This window comes from Ursus maritimus, unplaced genomic scaffold (assembly GCF_017311325.1).
Source record: "Ursus maritimus isolate PB19 unplaced genomic scaffold, ASM1731132v1 scaffold_35, whole genome shotgun sequence".
Taxonomy (NCBI): Eukaryota; Metazoa; Chordata; class Mammalia; order Carnivora; family Ursidae; genus Ursus; species Ursus maritimus.
In genome coordinates, this window is record NW_024426119.1 from 8,393,017 (window position 1) to 8,411,550 (window position 18,534).

Below are 18,534 nucleotides of genomic sequence, written 5' to 3' on the forward strand. Positions count from 1 at the left end.
ATATATAATTATATATACATAATTTTTTTTTAGAGAGAGGGAGAGAGAGAGAGTGCATGCTCATGGGTGTGAGCAGGGTAGGCAGAGGGAGAGAGAGAATCTTAAGCAGGTTCCACACCCAGCCCAGAGTCCAACATGGGGCTCCATCTCACGACCCTGAGATCATGACCTGAGCCGAAGTCAAGAGTGGGACACCGCACTGACCGCGCCCCCAGGCGCCCCTCACAAGGTTTGCTGTAGATTATGTGCAGCGGTGGGCTCTATGTGCATACCAAGTGCCTTGTCTTACTCTGGAACTTTCATTCCCAGAGTAGTTAAAGGCCTGAGAGACGCATGCTAAAGAGATTAGAGGAGGCACTTCGGCCTGGAAAGAGCCCTCTTCATTCTCAGACACACCTCTCCTTTCTCTGTGGCCACTTACCCAGGTCACTGCTGCCACTGGGCGATGTAGCTTATAGTCGGTACTTGCAGTAAGACAGCCAGTTGCCTATACATGGTCCGTTTTTCAGCAACAGAACTCTCATTTTTAGCCAGGCACATTGCCACCCAGGTAAAAACAAAATTTCCCAGTCTCTGTGCAATTAAGTGTGCATAAGACCAAGTGCTGAGACCAATGTGTGGGAGTTGCTGGAAGTCTCCCTTAGAAAGAAAAGAGTTCAATCTTGCTCTCCCCTTCCTCTCTCCTGTTGTGTGGGATAGGGCTATGATGGCTGGAGCTTCAGGGCCCATCTTGGACCATGAGGCCAAGGACTACACATGGAATGGTAAATCGGAGCTGGGAGGAGCAGAACCCTGGACATGCCGGGCCTGCCTCGGACGGCCTCCCTGGGGGCTTCTTTCACATGAATGTATTGAAGCCGCCATTTGTTAGGTCTCTGCTAGTCAGAGATGAACGTAATTCCTAACTAACACTGAATTTGTTCCTAGAAATGGAATCTGCAGTAAGAGAACCCAAAATGTGACATTCCCTTGGTGGAAGAGAGGGAGGGTCAGCATTAAAGAGGCAATTACTGCAGGCTGAGATTTAAAATAGAGCCACACGTATTTTTCGAAATGCCTACTATGGAGAGATGGGATCTTGGTCCGCTCCACTTGAATCCAGGCTGGCTTGTGCGTGCTTCTGCCAACTGCGTACTGTGGAAGTGATGTCCTGTGACTCCTGACACTAGATCATAATACACCATGCACCTGTCACTGTGTAACACTCACTCTTGGAGCCCTGAGCTGCCATTTAAGAAGATTGATGATCTTGAAACCACCATGCTGGGGAGGCCATGTGAAGGTGCTGACAGTCAATCAAACTGAGCCTGTCCTTCAGCCCTCCCGGCCTCTCTCACCCAGGCACCGCACATGTGAACGAAAGAGCCATCTCAGAGGTAGATCCTTCAGCTCCGGCTATTCCAGACCGCAGCCATCTGAGCCCTCCCCTGGCAGTTCAGGTCATTTCAGCGGAGGCCCACACATGAATAAGAGTTGTCTTTGTTGTGCCCTTTCTAAATTCCTGACCCAAAGAAGCTGCGGTGGTTCTTTTATGCCGTTACATTTGGGTTTTTGTTTGTTTGTTTGCTCATCAATAGATAATTGGGACAACTGGTAATTCTCATTATCTTAAGGTAAAAGTTTACTTTTTTGTCCCAGAAAAGAAGTTCAGAGGTAGGCAGACCAGGGCTAGTTTGGTGTGCTCATGGTCCGCAGGAGTTCAGATCCCTTTATCCTCCCTGCTACCTGGCATGTGGACAAAATGGGTGGAGCTCCAGCAGCCATATTGAACCAGAAGGCAAACTTGAGGATGGCAGAAGCAAGAGCTGAAAGGAGCCTAGGTATCTGCTAAGAAATAGAGGAATCAATTTCTTCTATCTTCTTTAAGACACTCTTAAGAATCAAAAGATCAAAAGTTTTTGGATCTTTTTGATTATTTAACGAAAAGTAACGTTAACTGGTAGAGAATTTGAATAGATGAATCAAGAACTTAGGAACTGGTTTGGCTAGAGCTAAAGGTTTGAGAATTTTCAAGATAGAAGTGGTAGTTGAAGTTCTGGGTGTAGAGGAGATTGCCTAAGGAGAGTATGGAGTGAGAAGAGAGGAGAGCAGAGCAGAGAACCTCAGGGAACACCAGCATTTAATGGAGGGCAGGGGAGGTGAGACTGCAGGAAGGGCTGGAAAGTGGGAAGGAATCCAGGAAGGATGGTGTCCAGCAAACCTGGCCCCTTCCCTCTAGAGGGAAGCCTAGTTGGCAGCCCCTAATGTGTTCCCCATGTGTACACAGCTAATATGGAACTTTCCCTTTGTTTTGCAAGGCTGTTTTGATGAAGCCCTTCTACGTGGGACCAGAAGGAAGCTCCTTGAAGTGTGGGGTCAATTGTTAATCATTTTTATTTTCCCAGTGCCTACCACAGTGACTGGCATGTAGCGAGAAGGCAAGAAATATTTGCAGGCGGAACTGAGTTGAACTGCTGTTGGCAAGGAAGTCGTGGGAAGGGAGGGTTTCAGGAAGGAGGAGTGGTCTGCAGTGCCAAATATTGAGAACAATCAAGTAAGATAAGGCCTGGAAAGGGCTGGTGCCATTTGGCTCAGTGTATCTGGCAGTCAGGACATTAGTGACCTTGGGGAGAAGTGTTTTCACGGGGACGTGGGGAGAGAACACAGTGGTGGGTGAGAAGCCTAGGCAGGGGTGAGGGCAGGAGGTAGGCTGGTTTTGCAGCATCAGATAATGAATGAAGATGAGTCAACAGCATTTACCCACATGGCCATTTTATTCTGCGCTCAAATAATATAATGATTTTATAAGCCTCATTGTACACACTTTGACGAATTCAAGGCAGGGCTGTCTTCACTGTACAGCAAACAGGTCTTACAGCGTGGCTCACTCTGATTTAAGGAGAGCCTGTTTGTTGTCGACGGAGAGAAAAGATGTCAAAGTGGTGGCTGCTGGCTGCCCTGGCGGAGGGGACGGGTGGCGTCCCAGTTCAGCGTTATCTGGGTGGGGACCAGTTTTGCAGGTCCAGGAGCCCTGTTTACCAGGGGCTTAGGGGAGTTGATGGATTCCTGCTTTCCAAGCTTATAGGAGAGTATGGCATCAATCCACACCACTCAAATTTACTATGTGTAGCCTCATGGGGATGGGGTGCGGGGTGCCGCAGAGAGGAGGTGGGAATCTCCTTAAAATGCAGATTCTGATCCAGCAGACCTGGGCTGGTGCCCAGGCTTCTGCATTTCTAACCAGTTCCCCCACCACACTTTGAGTAGCAAGGATGGATTTTGGAAGCCGATTTTTCTGAACTTTCATTGCTTGTCACCACTCATCATCTCCTAACCACCCAAGGATTGCTTCGGGAGCATAGAGGCCAGGAAAGAGGGCCAAGTCTTCCAGGTGTGCTGGGCTTCATGCGGACCACACGCCTTTCTGGTCGCACCTTCCATCGGCCTGGGCATCTCCATGGCTCAGGTTACGTATTTCTTTAGTCGAGTTCCTAGCCTGATGGGAGGCCTGGATTGATGGGCTTCTCTGTGGCCCAGGGCTTTCCCAGTGATTTGTCTGCCAACCCTTGGCAAGGATGGATGGCCTTCTTCCTCAGGGCTAACCTACTCCTTTAAGGATTGATTCTTCTTTGTTTTGTTCTCTCGGGGCGACTCTCCAAGGGCTGGGGATGTGCTGGCCACGGTGTTTACATGAAAAATAAGACGAATCCCATTTAGAAATAAATAATCCCATCTGGAAACTGGGGAGGAAGGTGGGAAGAGAATGGAGGAGTGCTCCTGGAACAGGCTGGTCGGCGAGCGCTGGCCCGATGCCTGACTGCGTCTACCTGCTCAGACGTCCCTGAGCTGCGCCCCGGATCCTTGTTCGGTGAATGTGAGCAGCAGACGCGAGCTCTGCCTGGCATTTCACTGGCGCTGGGTACTCACGTGAGGCTGCCTGGTTGAGATCCCAGGGCTCACCGGTCCTGGGGCTCTGAGCGCCTAGAGAGGGGCTGCTGAGACCCGTCAGTCACCTGTTTGGCTTTGTTGCTGACGAGACCAGGGCTCGGTCTACTGCTCGGTCTAGATCTTCTGGCATCACACTATCTATGAATACCCTGATTCAAAACAATGAAAACCACAAAATATAATAGCCTATAAAAATCATGACTGCCTTAAATTTAAAAAGGCGTTTTCCCAGTGAACCCAGAGTACTCCTCAGGTCCTCCTCTTATTTATTCCTGGAGGCCTGCTATGCCAGGAGGCCGAGAGGAGTCGAGTCGAGGGGGCTTGGAGCTCCAGCTCACAGGCTGAGGTTTCTGGGGAACCTGTCTCTTCCGCAGGCCACACTTTTATTCTTCACACTTTGGGCATGTGCGGGACCCTGTGGCTACTGGACACCCCTCCCTTCAGGGAAAGGTATAAAAAAATTCCTGTGGGTCTAAAATCCCAACATATGCTCATGTTATGTTCTTTTGTCTCTTTCTCTCTATCTCCCTCAACTTTTTAAATTTTTCATTTTTCGTTAGAAAGCCCAGGTCAGCCTGCCTGTCCCCCTTGCCGGAGAGCAGAGCTGGCTGTGCAGGCTGGTCAGCCCCGATGGGCTCGGTGCCGCTGGCCATAGAAGCAGACACAGGATCGGTGTGGCTTGCCGGGACTTAGGAGGGACACTGGCTCTTCAGACGTTTCTTCTCCACCGCCAGTCTCAAGGCCTGAAGGAGCTTGTCCTTGTTATTCAGGATGTTGTACTCAGAGAGCTTCACCAGCTTGTCAAAGGCAGCCTCTGTGTATGTCAGCTCCTTGGTAGCGTATGGAGTTTTGGGGCCATAAATGTCCACGTGGCCCTGTTCCAGCTCCTCGGGGCTTCGCTCCACACCTGGAGGCAGCAGAAGGACTTGCTATACACAGAGGGTTGTAATGACTTGTGTCTGTATCTCTCCCCATGGCCCATCCCAGCACACGGGGGCACACACAGCCGTACGAATACGCACACACACACGCACGCACGCGCACACCTCCAAGCTTCTCAGGGGAGGGATGCAGCTTGCCCATCTTAGGGCCGCCCTAGCAGGACACAGTGCCAGGCACCTAGTGGGACGTCAATAAATGTTGAATGACAGAAAGAGTAGAGGATGACATTGCTGGCTCCTGCAGGGCTGGGGGGCTTTGCTTTCTTCCCCAAGCCAAGGTTGGTTCAGACTAGAGCTAAGCTGGGCTTCCCTGTTAGTAAAGTCAGAAGACTGTACAAGTCTAAAGATAGGAGCTTTCAGCCCAAGGCCAGCGGGTGGTGGGAACCGAGCTTGGAGGTGGCTTACCTGGGGCCTTGTACTTCTGGAAGGTGTCGTTGATGAGTGGGAAGAAAAGCACGATGGGGGCATCAGGCTCCTGGGGGTTCTCCATCAAGTAGCACTCCTTGAGGCTGTCCTCGTCCTCTTGCAGCTCGTATTTGGGGAAGGGGATGTTCTGCACGGTGCAGTACTCACATGTTTGTTTCATTGGCTGGAATAGCACAGGACATATTGGAGGATTAGGAGGGGTGGGGGTGGGTAAGCGACATGGAGTTCTTAGACCCAGCTTCCTGATTTCCGCAGCCAACCACTCAGGTCTCCAACTACTTTGCCTCCTGGTGCTATTTTTAGAATGAAGGACCTGAGGCAGTAGGTTGGTGTGCGTCCAACTGCAAGCTCCTTCTGAAGGTGGACAGGAGCCCTTTCAATGGTGCTTCACCCAAACACAGACCTGGGTAGGTGTGGGTGGCAGCCTGAGCGTGACTGGAGCTATGCCACGTCTGGCCATGTCTGGCCAGTCTCCTGTCGGTTGTGCGCGGCCTTTGGAACCGACAAAGGGCCACAAGGCTGGAAAGGACTCTGAAAGGTCATCTTTATAAACATGACAGAACAGAAAAAGCAGTGGACTGAGTGTCAGAATCCCCTACTTCCGCCCTCGTTCCAAGCTCACTAGCTGTGCGATCTTGAGCAAGCCACTTTCCCTCTCTGTGCCTCAGTTTCCTAACCTGTAACATGGGAACAAGAGCAGTTGTGCCATCCACCTCAAAGAGCTGGTGTAAAGATCAAGTGAGAGCACGTGTAGGGAAGCACGTTATCACTCATTTGTAAACTTGCGCCCTTATCATTGGTGTCATACTTATCCTCTTTCCTGGGCTTCAGGATAGGACTGTATTAAAGGACACCAAAAACCAGTTTCTTTCCCCTAAAAGGCCAGAACTTTTCAAAGGTAAATAGAGAAAAATAAATAAAAACCTCTGGTCCTGGCTTTTAATATAATCACATGGAGGGGTCATATTTCCTAGGGAAAAGGACAATGTTATTATTTTGAAAATAGGACATTATAAGCTCTTGAAGTGGTACAAAACTTTAGAACTGACTGGACTCCATTAAGGTTATTTTTAAAAAACTCCTTTTTTTTTTTTTTTGCAGCTGATGAATTGCCAAACACAGCAAATGCTCAGATAATATAATTGCTGAAATAAAACTGGAATTCGCTCCATGGCCTCTTTAAAGCCCACACTGCATGTGAGGGCCAGCTGGCCCCCCCCCCTGAGGTTTGGACGGCTGACCTCACATCAGGTAGTGCAGCTTGAGTTGCTCTGATGCTAAGTCTTGGGGCCTGCGGGGAGTGCGTGTTCTCCCAGTTCCCAGTTCCGTGCAGGCTCAGTCAGTGGCCCGGCTCAGGCAGGAGCCTTCCTTTGTCACACTTGCCTTTGTCTGGGACCCAGCGCAGTAATTGAGGTGAATGATGAGGTCGACTTTTCTCTCGGGCCTAAGGAGGGGCGGGTAGCTGGAGTTGACGAAGAACGCAGTGTCCAACAGGCACAAGTGGTTCACGGACTCTGTCAGCTGGTTCGGGAAACCATCTAGCACCGTGTCTGAAAGCCAGGATTTCCAGTTACCATCACGCCCTGGTGCCCTGATCTCAGCGGGTGGTCACAGGCAGCTGGTGTGGATGGAATGTCCTGCCTGGAGCTCCTTCACCTGGGCCTGGGCCTTGGGCGCTCCCCCGGGGAGTCCCAGTGCCCCTTGGGGTGAGCTGGTGCAGAATAGCATTATCTTGGGGTTGTAGCAAGCCTTTCATGGAACACACGTAGAAACCCACTCTGACTCGGCCACAGAGCTCAGGGGGTCGCAGCGGTATAAGACTGTCCTGTAAATTCGTGCACAACCTGGGCCCAGAGCCAGCTGCTGTTTCTGCCCCAGACAGTGAGAATGAGGATCATTAGGCCAGGCCAAAGCAGCCACTTGCAGGCTGTGGCCAAGGAGAATACCAAAGATGGGGGCAGGTCAATCTTCGAGCCTTAGTGGGGTGGGGAGGGGCACCGAACTGAGGCCGCATGACCACAGTTTAAGACCTGGCTCTGCCACTTACCATTTGGGGGTTCTTGAGCTGGACCATCCCTGCCCAACTCTCGGGGGCACCATTCACATTAAAAGGTGCCCCCAGAGCACAACGAAAGAAAGTCAGGGCCCACGTTTCCCCAACAGGGTCCTAACTTCTACCTGCTAGGATTATAGTACAGATTCAAGTAACTACATACCAACACTGCTCCAGCTACGTTCAGAACCTCACCAAACATGGAATACACCACGAGGAGAGTCTGCCCCCCGCCCCCAACGGACATGGTCATCCTTCCCCCACGGCAGCTTCAACAGGCACTTTCCCTTTATCCAGGCAGGGGCAGGCTGCCAGGGAGGGTTACCTCTCCACATGGAGAACTGGCTGTTCTGGAGGTAGTCGGTGTGCAGCTGCAGCCCCAACAGGAAGTTGTGGAACTGGGACACGAAGGCCCGGTGCGTGAGGATGCTGCGGAAAGTATTGGACAGCCACGACCCCGGGATCACCACCGCAGTGTCCAAGACGTTGGCATCACATTTGGGGATTTCAGGCAGGAGGGGCTCATCTTCTGCAGGGGACAGGGGGATGCAAGGCGGGTCACAAGAGCTGGGGTCCCCAGATGGCCCAGGCGAAGCCTGCATGTTACCCGGCACCCAGGGGTCAGCCACTGTAAGTGAGGTTTACACCTTCCTTGCCTGGTTGTTAAGGCCCTGGCCTTGGAGCCGGGAGGACCCAGGTGAGAGACCAGGGACAGGGTGGTGAAGAGGTGAGAGGACAGGTAAGGGGGGTGGGTAGAGAGGATAGGGAACCTAGAAGAGCCAGCTGTAACTGTACTCGTGGATCCCTACCCCCTTAGCTCTCTGGGCACTGTGCCACTCTGCCGGCCCCTCCCCCACCCCCAGTCAGGCCCAAGCTGGCCCCTGGAGCTTGTGACGGAGCCTCGATCACCCTCCCCTCCAGGCAGGGACGACCTCACCTTAACTGCTTTCTCATCTCTGAACCACAGACATGACGTTGAAACATGTGGCAGGTAGACTGGGCCTTGGTTTGTGACCCACCCCTCCCCTGCATCACCCAACCAAGAGGGGAAGCTGTGGGGTCACCCACCGATATCATGCACTCTCTCCCTCGTCCACCTGTGGAAAAACTCCTCCGAGCTTTGGGACAGATTCCAGGCATCAAGCAAGTTTAGTGAGAAGATACTGCTCCACAAGCCTAGGGAGCAGGACCAGTGTGAGCAGCTCTGCCCCAGAGCCCCCAGCCGCCCGAACGTGCACTGCTTCTCCCTTGGCCTTGATGTTGCCTCCTGGTCAGGCTGCTCAGGGGGTGAGACGGACTTCGGTTTCCCTCCCCCCACAGGGCAGCGGGACCCCCATGACCAATGAGGGCGTGCTGGCAAATGCAGGAGGGTCCCATGCTCAAGGGATAACCCAAACCAGCACCTGCACCTAGGACAAGATCCTGGGGGAATGGAGCAGGCCTCCCTGTCACTCCTCTAATTCAAAGGAGGGGGGGGGGACTGCCCAGGATGGGGTGAGGTGCCCACAGGCCTCCAGGGCCAGGAGTCACCTAGCATGTAGCACATTCGCGACTCTGGGATCCTCTTCATCAGCCGCCCCATGAAGAACTCGGAGCCGAAGAGCTCGGTGGGGATGAAGGCCCCGTACTTCTGCAGGCCCACCTCGTAGGGGGAGAACTCGCACCACTCTGCACAAGAGGCAGCAGGGCGGGGTGTCAGTCTCAGACCTGGGCAGCCCTGCCCTCCCTCCTCAGGGCTCCTACAGATCCTGGGCCTTGAGGGGCCTGAGACAAGGAGGCCGCAGTTCCCCCACAAGGCACATGGGGGCGCTCACGACTGGCTTCTGCGGGCCGGGCAAACCAGCTTTGCAACCTGCATGGCTCATCTGCTCCACCAAACGGGATAAATAGAGGCCACAACCGACCTCGAAGCAGGGCAGGTTTCTAGGGTCCCACACTCTGGGCACCTTAAGTACCCCTGTCCCGTCAAACCTCTGCTGCTAGAAAAGCCACAAGCCCCCACCAGCCTGACCCAGCCACACAGAAGGGGTGGCAAAGGTATGTGGTGGGTTGTGTGTGCTGGGGCGCTGGGTACCTTTGCCTGCTGAGAAGGGACACCCTTATAAGTTTCTAGCCACCGGTGTTACCTCTGAAATCCTGGTTGCTTACATCATCCTTGACATTGATGGTGAGGTAGACGGGCAGGGGGTTCTGGCCCTGGCACAAAGCAGCACGCTGATCTGACAGTTTGGATTCATTTCTCTGTGGGAAAATGAAATGATGAAGGAGAAGAGGCAGGCTGGAGGCAATGCAGAATAGGGGGGACGGTCTGGAACACCAGCAGGCTGTTCCTGGCTCCTGAGCCCACCCGGCCGCTGTGTAGGTCCCAGCTGACACCACTCAAACCTGCTCTTAAAATGTACCCATAGAATGTTTGCTCGTCCCTGGGCTATCCACCATCCCAGACGTATGGACGGGAGTGGGACCGAATCTATAGTTTAGGGTTGTCCCTCAGAGTCCCAGGATTCTCCTTATGTCTCAAGGACCAAAGAAAGAAAAGGTAGGGGTGGAAAAGGGCACCATTGTCCCTCTTCATCCCCATCATCTTCCACCCCACGTACACTGGAGCAGGTCCATTTTTCTTATCTGCTTTGCATGTTGGGCTTCCTCATAAAATTTGTTTGGGAGGGGGAAAAAAGCTGCTTTAAAAAAATTTTAAACAAAAGGCTTGGAAACGGTGCACAGCTGGCAGCCAAGGTCCCTCTAAGTCCCCAGAGCACGGTGCTGCTAAATTGGAGGGGAGCCTGCAGATCAGCCAGGGCCACTGGCCACCTCCTGAAATGAATCAGCCAGTATAGACAGGCCAGTTGGGGGGTTAGAGGCCTATGCTCTGACCCTAGGCTCTAAGCTGCCTGCTGGATGCCCATCCGTGGTTATTCAAGTGTGCGAAGGCCCCTGACCCTGTGTGGGCTACAAAATACACATGTGGGACAAACAACTCTTGGGCCTCCCTTGAAAGGCAAGCAGGTACCTGTCATAACAGCCCAGAGATCTGGGCACCGCAGAGCTGACTGTCCTGGAAGTAAACTATAGACTCGGGGAAGAACACAGTCCATACTCATTGTCAAGGGGGCCCAAGGGAAAGACGCTCCTGCCTTGGCCAGAGTGAACATCAGAGACCTCCTAATTTCAATCCTACATTTGCTTTCCTGGGAACTTTGGCTCCTCCTCATTCCAAATCCTAGGCACCACTCAGGTGTGTGTTGTCAAAAGCCGGGGTGCTTTCCTCCTCATCATCCGCGGCACTGAGTATTGTTAGAAATATTAACTACCACTCATTGATGTAGTTCCCATTGAAGGAATAGCACAGAGCAGGACCCGCATTTAAACCCCATGCTGCCTGAATCCAAAGGCCAACGCCCTCCGTCTCTGCCTGCCCTGCTTCATCATAAGCACAGGTTAGATGGTGGGTTATCAAGAGGGGGAGGGTGGGTGGGATCCGTCAGAAGCTGTGAGCGCCTCAGTTCGGAAGCCCCATTGCCTAGCACAGTTTCTGACATGCAGGAGCTACTTAATTTTTTTGAAAGAAAAAAAATGAAGGAACAAATGCCCTTTGAAGATGAGGTTTAGGTCATCCTTCATTTTAGGGATGACCTTCATCTAGGGACCTCCTAGAAAATAATTTGTTATCCTTCCATCTCCTGGCGAGTTCTGTTTGGAATTCAGAACTCCTTAGATACTTTTGGGAGTGGGGCAGAGAACTGTGGGTCTGGAGAGAAATTAAGTGGGAAGCTCTGCTTTGGGGCCAAGTGACAGCCGCAGTTGGCTCCTCCCTGTGGCCTGTGCAGCTGAAGGGTCTGGGTGTTCGCTGAGCTCGGGACCACAGTATCCCCCTTGATGCCACCGCTCCACCACATCCCCCAGGCACCCCCAGCAGCTGAAGCCCCCAACACAGACTGCTTCTCTTCTTGGGCACACAGGGCTCAGACTGTTGGATCTCAGAGCAGGAAGGAACCTCCTGGGGCCCATCCTCTGTGAGGCGGCCATGAGAAGGAGCCCTACAGACCTTCAGCTACAAGGAGTATAATTGACTCTGAAATCCATGGCTGGGTTTGTGCTGGGGTCACACTTCCCATGCGGCTGCTCCCAGCACATGACTGAGAGCAGCAGGGATCCTGAGGCAGGCGCATTCATGCCCATGGAGGGCACCAAACCCCTCTGACAGACAGCTTGTCTAGAGGACTTTCCAAGGGCCTTGCTGAACCTTCTAGACCAGCAGTCTAGGATGCTTCCACCCAGCCTTTCTTCCCTCTCTTCTCCACCTGGGGTCAGACTTGTATCAGGGTCTGATGCCTCTCCAGGCTCCTCCAGCTCCCTCCCCGTGTTCTCTCGTGGTGTCTTGGCATGGCTCTCAGAGGGCATGCTGCCACTCTGCAGGACTGCACCTAAGCCATCCCCACAAGGGTCTCAGTCATACACTAAGGGGATGTGGGAAGACAATTTCACCATCTTCCTCCATCATGCGCTTGGGCACCTCATGCTTCCTACAGTCCACAGATGAATCTGCAGGTCTAAGCTAACTTCCTTCTGCTGAGAAGTCAGTCCAGATCCCCCCCACCCCCACCCCATGAAGAGAGATAGCTGGTCAACAGCCAGGGCAGGCTGGACCTCAGAAGAAGCTGAGCACCTACCTCATCCCCCAGACAGGCCTCAATCAGCAGGCCCCAGAAATCTGTAAAGGTGACCTTGTAGCCTTCCTGGCTGCGCTGCCGAAGCTCCTCCTGGAATTTGGACAGCTGGTCTGGGAACAGGGCAGGCATCTTGTCCTTGACCACATGCCTCCGTGCCTCAAATATGGCGGGCTCCAGGTTTTTGGAGGACCAGTCGGGGTCACGGTATAAGGTCGCCATGGTCCTGGAGAGAGAGACATGCATGGGGATAGAACTGAGCCAGTCCTAGTCCAATCAACATTGGACCCTGGCCAGAGAGATGGTGGACAGATTGTGGGAGACCCTAACTCACCGGGAGTGGAGCTTGGAGGAAAGGGGTGGACATTATTATTCATAGTCACAGTGGCCACCGTGTGCCTAGTATAGCATGTTGCTTAAGAGTGAGGATGCTGGGAACACCTGGGTGGCTCAGTCAGTTAAGCATCTGCCTTCAGCTCGGGTCATGATCCTGGGGTCCTGGGATTGAGCCCTGCCTCAGGCTCCCTGCTTAGAGGGGAGTCTGCTTCTCCCTCTCCCTCTGCCCCTCCCCTGGCTCATATTCTCTCTCCTCTCTCAAATACATAAATAAAATCTTAAAAGAAAAAAAAAGAGTGAGGATTCTGGACCCAGATCTTCCTGTTCAAAACCAGACTCTGCCACTCACGAGCTGTGTAATCTTGAGCGAGTTATCTAACTGCTCTTCACATCAGTTTCCCCATCTGTGGAGTGGAGAGAATTATAATCGTAGCTACCTCAAAGAGTTACTGTGAAGATTACACGAGTTAATGCAATTTAAAGTGGTTCGAACAGTAACCAGCACAAAGTGCATGCTGGGTCATGGGTGGTGAGGCCAACGTTAGAATGCAGCCTTGCTGATTCTAAATCTTGGACTCTTTCCACTCTGCCACCGTCATTCCCATAATTACGATGCTGGCTACAGATTTATTTCCCCTGCTTCTCTTAACTTATATGTGGGCAGAGGGAAGGAATTAAACAAAGACAGAGATCCCTCTAGCCCTGAGTCTCTTCTTGGCCTGGACCCAGCTTTTCTGTTAATGTCAGAACAGCACCCGGGAACCCCATGTCCTAGGTGACCTTGTCTGCAGCTTCACTGTTATCTGAACAGTGGCCTCTTCCTTCACAGGGCTTGTTTCTGGTCTGGGAAGGTGGTGGTTGGTCAAGAGATGTCATCGACAAAAAGCACCCTGCTCTCCGTAAGATTCACTCTTATATGTTTAAAGAGCTTTCAAAACCATTACAAATGGTTGATTTTAAAAGAATACTTCCCAGTGCTTTCCCAGGCCAGGTGACACTTCCCCCTCCCCCCACATTCCTCTAAGTTCCTCCTAGTCTCCTGCTTGGCCGGCAGTGCTAGAAGGATGCAGGCACCCCTCGACCCTGATGGAAGCAGGTTTTATCTCCTTAGTGTACCACCCATGGGCTATGCCAATAAATGTCAGCTGTCCTTCTGTTCCATCTGGGCTGAAGCCTCAGAGTTCCTGATGCACCAGCAGCCCTTGGCCTTCCAAGGGCAAGTTCATGTCCACTGCTCAAATGAAAGTTACCTAGAGCTCCTCCAGGATGAGGGGCCAGCTTGGGACCTCAAGGGCTCAGAGGCCCACCAGTCCCTGACAGAAGAAGATGCAGGCCTGGTGGTCAAGGGACCCCTCCCACCCTGGACCAGGGCTGTGTTATGACTTCAGTCTTAAAAATATTCTATCATAAAAATATTAAAAATTATGTTTTATGATTGTTATATAAAAACAAATATAATAATGTTGTTTATTAATACACTTTCTTCAACCTAGAATTTTTTTTTTCCCCCCTATCTTAAAAGAAAGTAAAACCTTGTTGTGGGCCTCTACAAGCACTGTGGGCCCTAGGCACTGTGGCTCCTGCAGAGAAGTTGACCTCACACTGGCCTCGCCTTGGGGGGCTCGCTCTCCTTGCTCACCAGCAGAGAGTGACGAAGCCGCCAGGGCAGAGAGAGGGGCGAAGATGGGGGTGGGTTGGGGCCGCCAGAGCAGCTGGGCCGGCAGGGTCGGAGAGGGCAGCTGCCTCTGCCCGCAGGATGGGTCCGTGGCAGGAGTGGTTTCTGCACAGCCAGCCACCGCGTCCCCGCATCCCTGCCGCAGCCCCGAGGCACCCAGCACTGGGAGCCTCTCACAAAGACCCCGTGGGGTCAGTGCTATTGTCATCCCCACTTTACAGATTCGGACACTGAGTCTCCCAGAAGTGAAGCCGCTGCCCAAGGTCACACAGCCGCCCCGGTTTGCCAGTCACGCTGCCTTGGGGCGGGGAGAGCCCCGGCCGGCCTGGCGACTGCTTGCTCTGGGCTCCCGCGGGCAGCGGCCCCCAGGCCTTACCAGGTGGCCCCGGACAGGCCAGTGATGTAGCTGGCACAGTTCAGGAGGTTCAGCTTCTGCAGCCCCAGCAGGTGGCCGTACATGGCGGTCATGGATCTCGTTCCGCCCCCTGTCGCCATGATGGCTATCAGCGGCACCTGGGAGCGTACAGACGCAGACTGTTGGGGCGCTGCGGGCTGGGGGACATGGACTGACAGACAGGCGCTTAGGAAGAACGGTGGAGGAGGGAGAACTGGCTACAGACAGCAGAGAGCGAGACACTGAGTGACCTGAAAACTGCCTTTCACAGAGTGGTGGGCCCCCTGCTAGGTCTAGAATTTGATCTTCGCTCCAAACCCCATAGTTGGTGCGGGTGAACGGCTCTGAAGCGTCCCACAGCTTGGTCAATCAGAACGTCGTGGCTGAAAGAGTTCTTAGCACTGTTCGTCTAGCGCCCAGTTAACAGGTGCTGACACTGGGTCCAGCGGGCCAAGGGATGCTCTCGAGAACCCAGCCAGTGTGCGAGTCCCTAATGGTTCCTTCTGGGCAAGGATAGGATATTAGGGCACCAGGCCCACACCTGGCACATGACAGGTGCTCAGTATATACTATATGCACAACAGCAGGAATCACTGAATTCTGGACATGGGAAGGAGCAGGGCTGTCACCTCTGGATTTACATAGGGTTAAGATGCCCTTGGTGCTTTTCCCTAAAGATGGGAGAGTGGGGAGGGGGATCCTTGCCAAGATGTACTCTCTTTGAGCAGGGCCGGTGAGATCCTTCTGTCTGCTAAGCCCCATCACAGCCCTCCTCGGGCATGAGGGCTCCATCTTCTCGCCTCGGGTCAGCCTCAGGAGACAGGCCCTTGGAAGATGACCTGCTGCCTGGGGGGGGGTGGGGGGTGGGGACCTCAGTCCTACCAGGGAGGTGACAAAGGGCTCTAACCAAGGCATGCTTTCTGCCCTGTGAGAAGAAGCTAGCCCTGCAGGGGAGGCTGCTGCTCTGTAGTTTCCCACTGCTGTTTTTCTGGGGAGTTGTGTATGTGTGCATATTTGGGGGGAGAGAGAAGTCGAGAACAAAGAGCCCAGGGCCTTTTGGGTGGAGGTGGCACTGGCTGGGGAGAGGAGGCCATTGTGCCCCTGCATAAGTAAGACTTCACTGTCAGCTCAGGATCTGTTCGTGCATGGGGAGGAGCAGCGGGGGCTCCTTCCTTTCTCTCTCTACTTTGCCCTCCCCTTGCCGACACGCAACTGAATCACACCCAGCACAGCCCTCAGCCTGGCACCCAGCAAAGGCAGTGGCGAGGCCACCATGGGGCAGAGAAGGGCTTGGGGCTGGCCGGCAGGGTGCGGTGTGGGTGGGACGGGCTCGGCTCAGAGGGGGACGAAGCCCGGCCGGCAGACCTCTGCTTACTCACCTCGTCCACAGGCAGGTCGGCCTCCAGCTGCAACACCTCCTGCAGCGCCTGCGCCACCACCGGCTTCCGCTTCTGCAGGAACTCCTGCTCTGCCGGGCACAGGCTGAAGCCCAGCCGCACGTCCAGCGTCTGAGGGCTATGGGGACAGGGGACCGTGATAAGTGGGTCTGTAGATGTCACCGCCATGAAGACATGGCTTTAGGGTCCGTGGGGCGTAGGCTTGAAGCCTGGTTCTGCCATATACCATCTCTGTGACTTGGGGTCTCTGTTTTCTCTTCTGTAAAATGGGGCTAATCGTGCTTAACTCGCCGCACTGTCTCCAGCACTTAATGGCAAATGGAAAGCCCCCAAAGCCTCAGCTGACACACTCTGAGCAGGTCCTCGACAAAATCGGGACTCATCCCGAACCCTCTGCATCCTCAGCCCGATCTGGAAAGTCCAGGAAGGCTTCTCCCAGGTATCTTCTAAAACCCGAGGCTAGACATGGGTGACAAGGAGCCCTGGGGTCCTTTTGGCCAATCCCTCTGGACCAGGCTCTATAGTAAGGGCTTTCCTGTGGAGTCCACATTCCTTGGTAAGTTCTCCCTGCTCCTGGAGTAAATACTCCTTCTGTGTGTCTGTGCACCTGACAAAAAGCCTTCATAATCCTGCCGTCACCCTCTCATCCCTACAGGTCTGCAAGGCAGGAGTCGTAGCATGTCTAACACTTGCCTTCTTTTTACCATATCCCTGCCCTGGATAAGTCCAGGCTCCTGGCCTGGCAGCCAAGACCCTAGCTGATCTGTGCAACCTCACCTTTTGCAATTTCTTGGAAGGGCCCATTGGCTTTCAGATCCCAGAAGCAGTCCTGTTTCCGAGGCTTTGTGCAGCCCTTGCCCTCCCCAGAAGCTTCCTCCCTCTGCCTACTTACATCCCTGGTGTCGTCCCAGGCTCAGGTCCCCAGGGACTCTGGGTGAATGGGCATTGACAATTTTTGACCTCAGTCTTACTTAGTGGCCCGAGTCACCAACCAGACCACATGTCCTTGAAAGCAGAGCCTGGGAGCTCTGCCATCATGTTTCCTCCATGTTGAGCACAGGCCTAGAGACACAATTATAAGGAAATAACTCTTTCCTTGGCCTCAACAAAAAATAAATAATAAAACAACAGTAATGACAACACTGGTTGATAGTTGCTGAGTGTCCCTCTTGTCAGACAGATCACTGATTTTTGACAAGGGTGTCAAAGGACAATTCAGAGGGGAAGAATAGTCTTTTCAACAAATGGTGTTGAGACAACCGGATATTCACATGCAAAAGAATGAAGCGGGATCCCTATTTCACCCTGTATATGTAAGTTAACTCAAAACCTGTCATAGACCTAAATGTGAGAGCTAAAACCACAAAACTCTTAGAAGAAAACGGGAGTAACTCTTCATGATCTTGGATTAGGCAATGGTTTCTGAAATAGGACACCAAAAGGATGGGTGACAAAAGAAAAAATGTGCATGCACCGGACTTCACCAAAGTTCAAAATGCCTTTGCTTCCAAGAACATTGTCAAGATTGTAAGAAGACAACCTCCAGAATGGGAGAAAATATGTGCGATCATATATCTGACAAGGGACTTGTATGCAGAATATAAAAAGAACTCTCACAACTTAACAATGAGAGGCAAGTAACCCACTTTAAAAAAATGGACAAAGGATTTGAATAGACAGTTCTCCGAAAAAGATATAAAAATGGCCAATAAGCCCATGGAAAGATGCTCAACATCACTGGCCATCAGGGAAATGCAAATCAAAGCCACACTTCACGCCCTAGGTTGAGGAAGTCAGAGGGACAGACAGGAGGGTACTTTACCAGGGTGTAGACTTCATGTGTAATTCACAGTTCTCGCCCTGGGAAGGGAAAGACAGCAGCTTTTCAGGGATGACAATTTAGAGCCAAGTTGTCCCAAGCAAAGGAGGGGCAGCTCACCACACAGTCCACCCTGGCTGACTCAGCACACACATGTGCACACGCATGTGCACGTGCACACTCGCTGCCCTCATCTCCCCTCCTGGCTTGCCTCTATGATCCTCAGCTCAGCCTCTACACATTCTCTTTGGCTCCACAGCGCAGCCCGCAGTCTCCTACCCCACAAGCCTCCTCTGCCCCACCTGAGACAGCCCCCCACCGCGTCACCTCCGCCCCATGCCCCCCCATCTCCCTCCCACAGGAGCTCCGGGCTGTGGGCTGCGCTGCTCAGGGGCTCCTTCTCGCACCCCGGCCCTTACCACCGGCAGGGTGACGGTCTGGCCATCGGGGAGGCAGTCAAGGGGCTGGCGGACAGGGCTGTTCTTCCTGGGTGCACAGCAGCAGCAAAGCTGGAAGGATGGGCGGGTTCTGTGAGGGGGTGAGGGGCTCCTCTGGCAGCCCCGCCTGTGCCAGTCCCTTCCACCACCCCCACCGCCACTGTCTCGTACCCCACGGCTGCACTGGCTCTTGGGCACGTCCACGTGCATGCAGGGCTGGAAGTACTTGGGGTAGTGGAAGCAGGCTGGGTTTGGGGGGCAGGGCTCCTGGCAGCACGAGACGCGTTGGGTGTGCTCGAAGGACTCCTTCACTGTCACCAGGAGGTCCTTCACTGGAAGAGAGGACAAGAGGCCTGAGCCCCTAGAAGCCTCTCACTCCTCCACCCTAGCTTGGACCAGGAGAAAGCCAAGCTGGAAGAACCCCCGGGATGGGGATTTAGAAGCATCTAGGGCACTGATTAA

General features: G+C 53.3%; 1 protein-coding gene across 1 annotated transcript in view; it reads right to left on the minus strand.

Annotated features, from left to right (window-relative positions):
- Positions 1-2,751: 2,751 nt before the first annotated feature.
- PLA2G4E (phospholipase A2 group IVE) overlaps positions 2,752-18,534 on the minus strand; it is a 58,846-nt gene continuing 43,063 nt past the window's right edge. Inside the window, exons 8-20 of the mRNA XM_008702220.2 lie at positions 18,244-18,404; positions 18,055-18,144; positions 17,639-17,676; positions 15,799-15,934; positions 14,402-14,538; positions 12,018-12,240; positions 9,474-9,588; positions 8,878-9,015; positions 8,416-8,523; positions 7,673-7,876; positions 6,678-6,844; positions 5,274-5,457; positions 2,752-4,834 (exon numbers count right to left, since the gene is read on the minus strand). Coding sequence (XP_008700442.2) covers positions 4,617-4,834; positions 5,274-5,457; positions 6,678-6,844; positions 7,673-7,876; positions 8,416-8,523; positions 8,878-9,015; positions 9,474-9,588; positions 12,018-12,240; positions 14,402-14,538; positions 15,799-15,934; positions 17,639-17,676; positions 18,055-18,144; positions 18,244-18,404 — 1,919 coding nt within the window. The 3' untranslated portion in view covers positions 2,752-4,616. The remainder of the gene's footprint in view (positions 4,835-5,273; positions 5,458-6,677; positions 6,845-7,672; positions 7,877-8,415; positions 8,524-8,877; positions 9,016-9,473; positions 9,589-12,017; positions 12,241-14,401; positions 14,539-15,798; positions 15,935-17,638; positions 17,677-18,054; positions 18,145-18,243; positions 18,405-18,534) is intronic.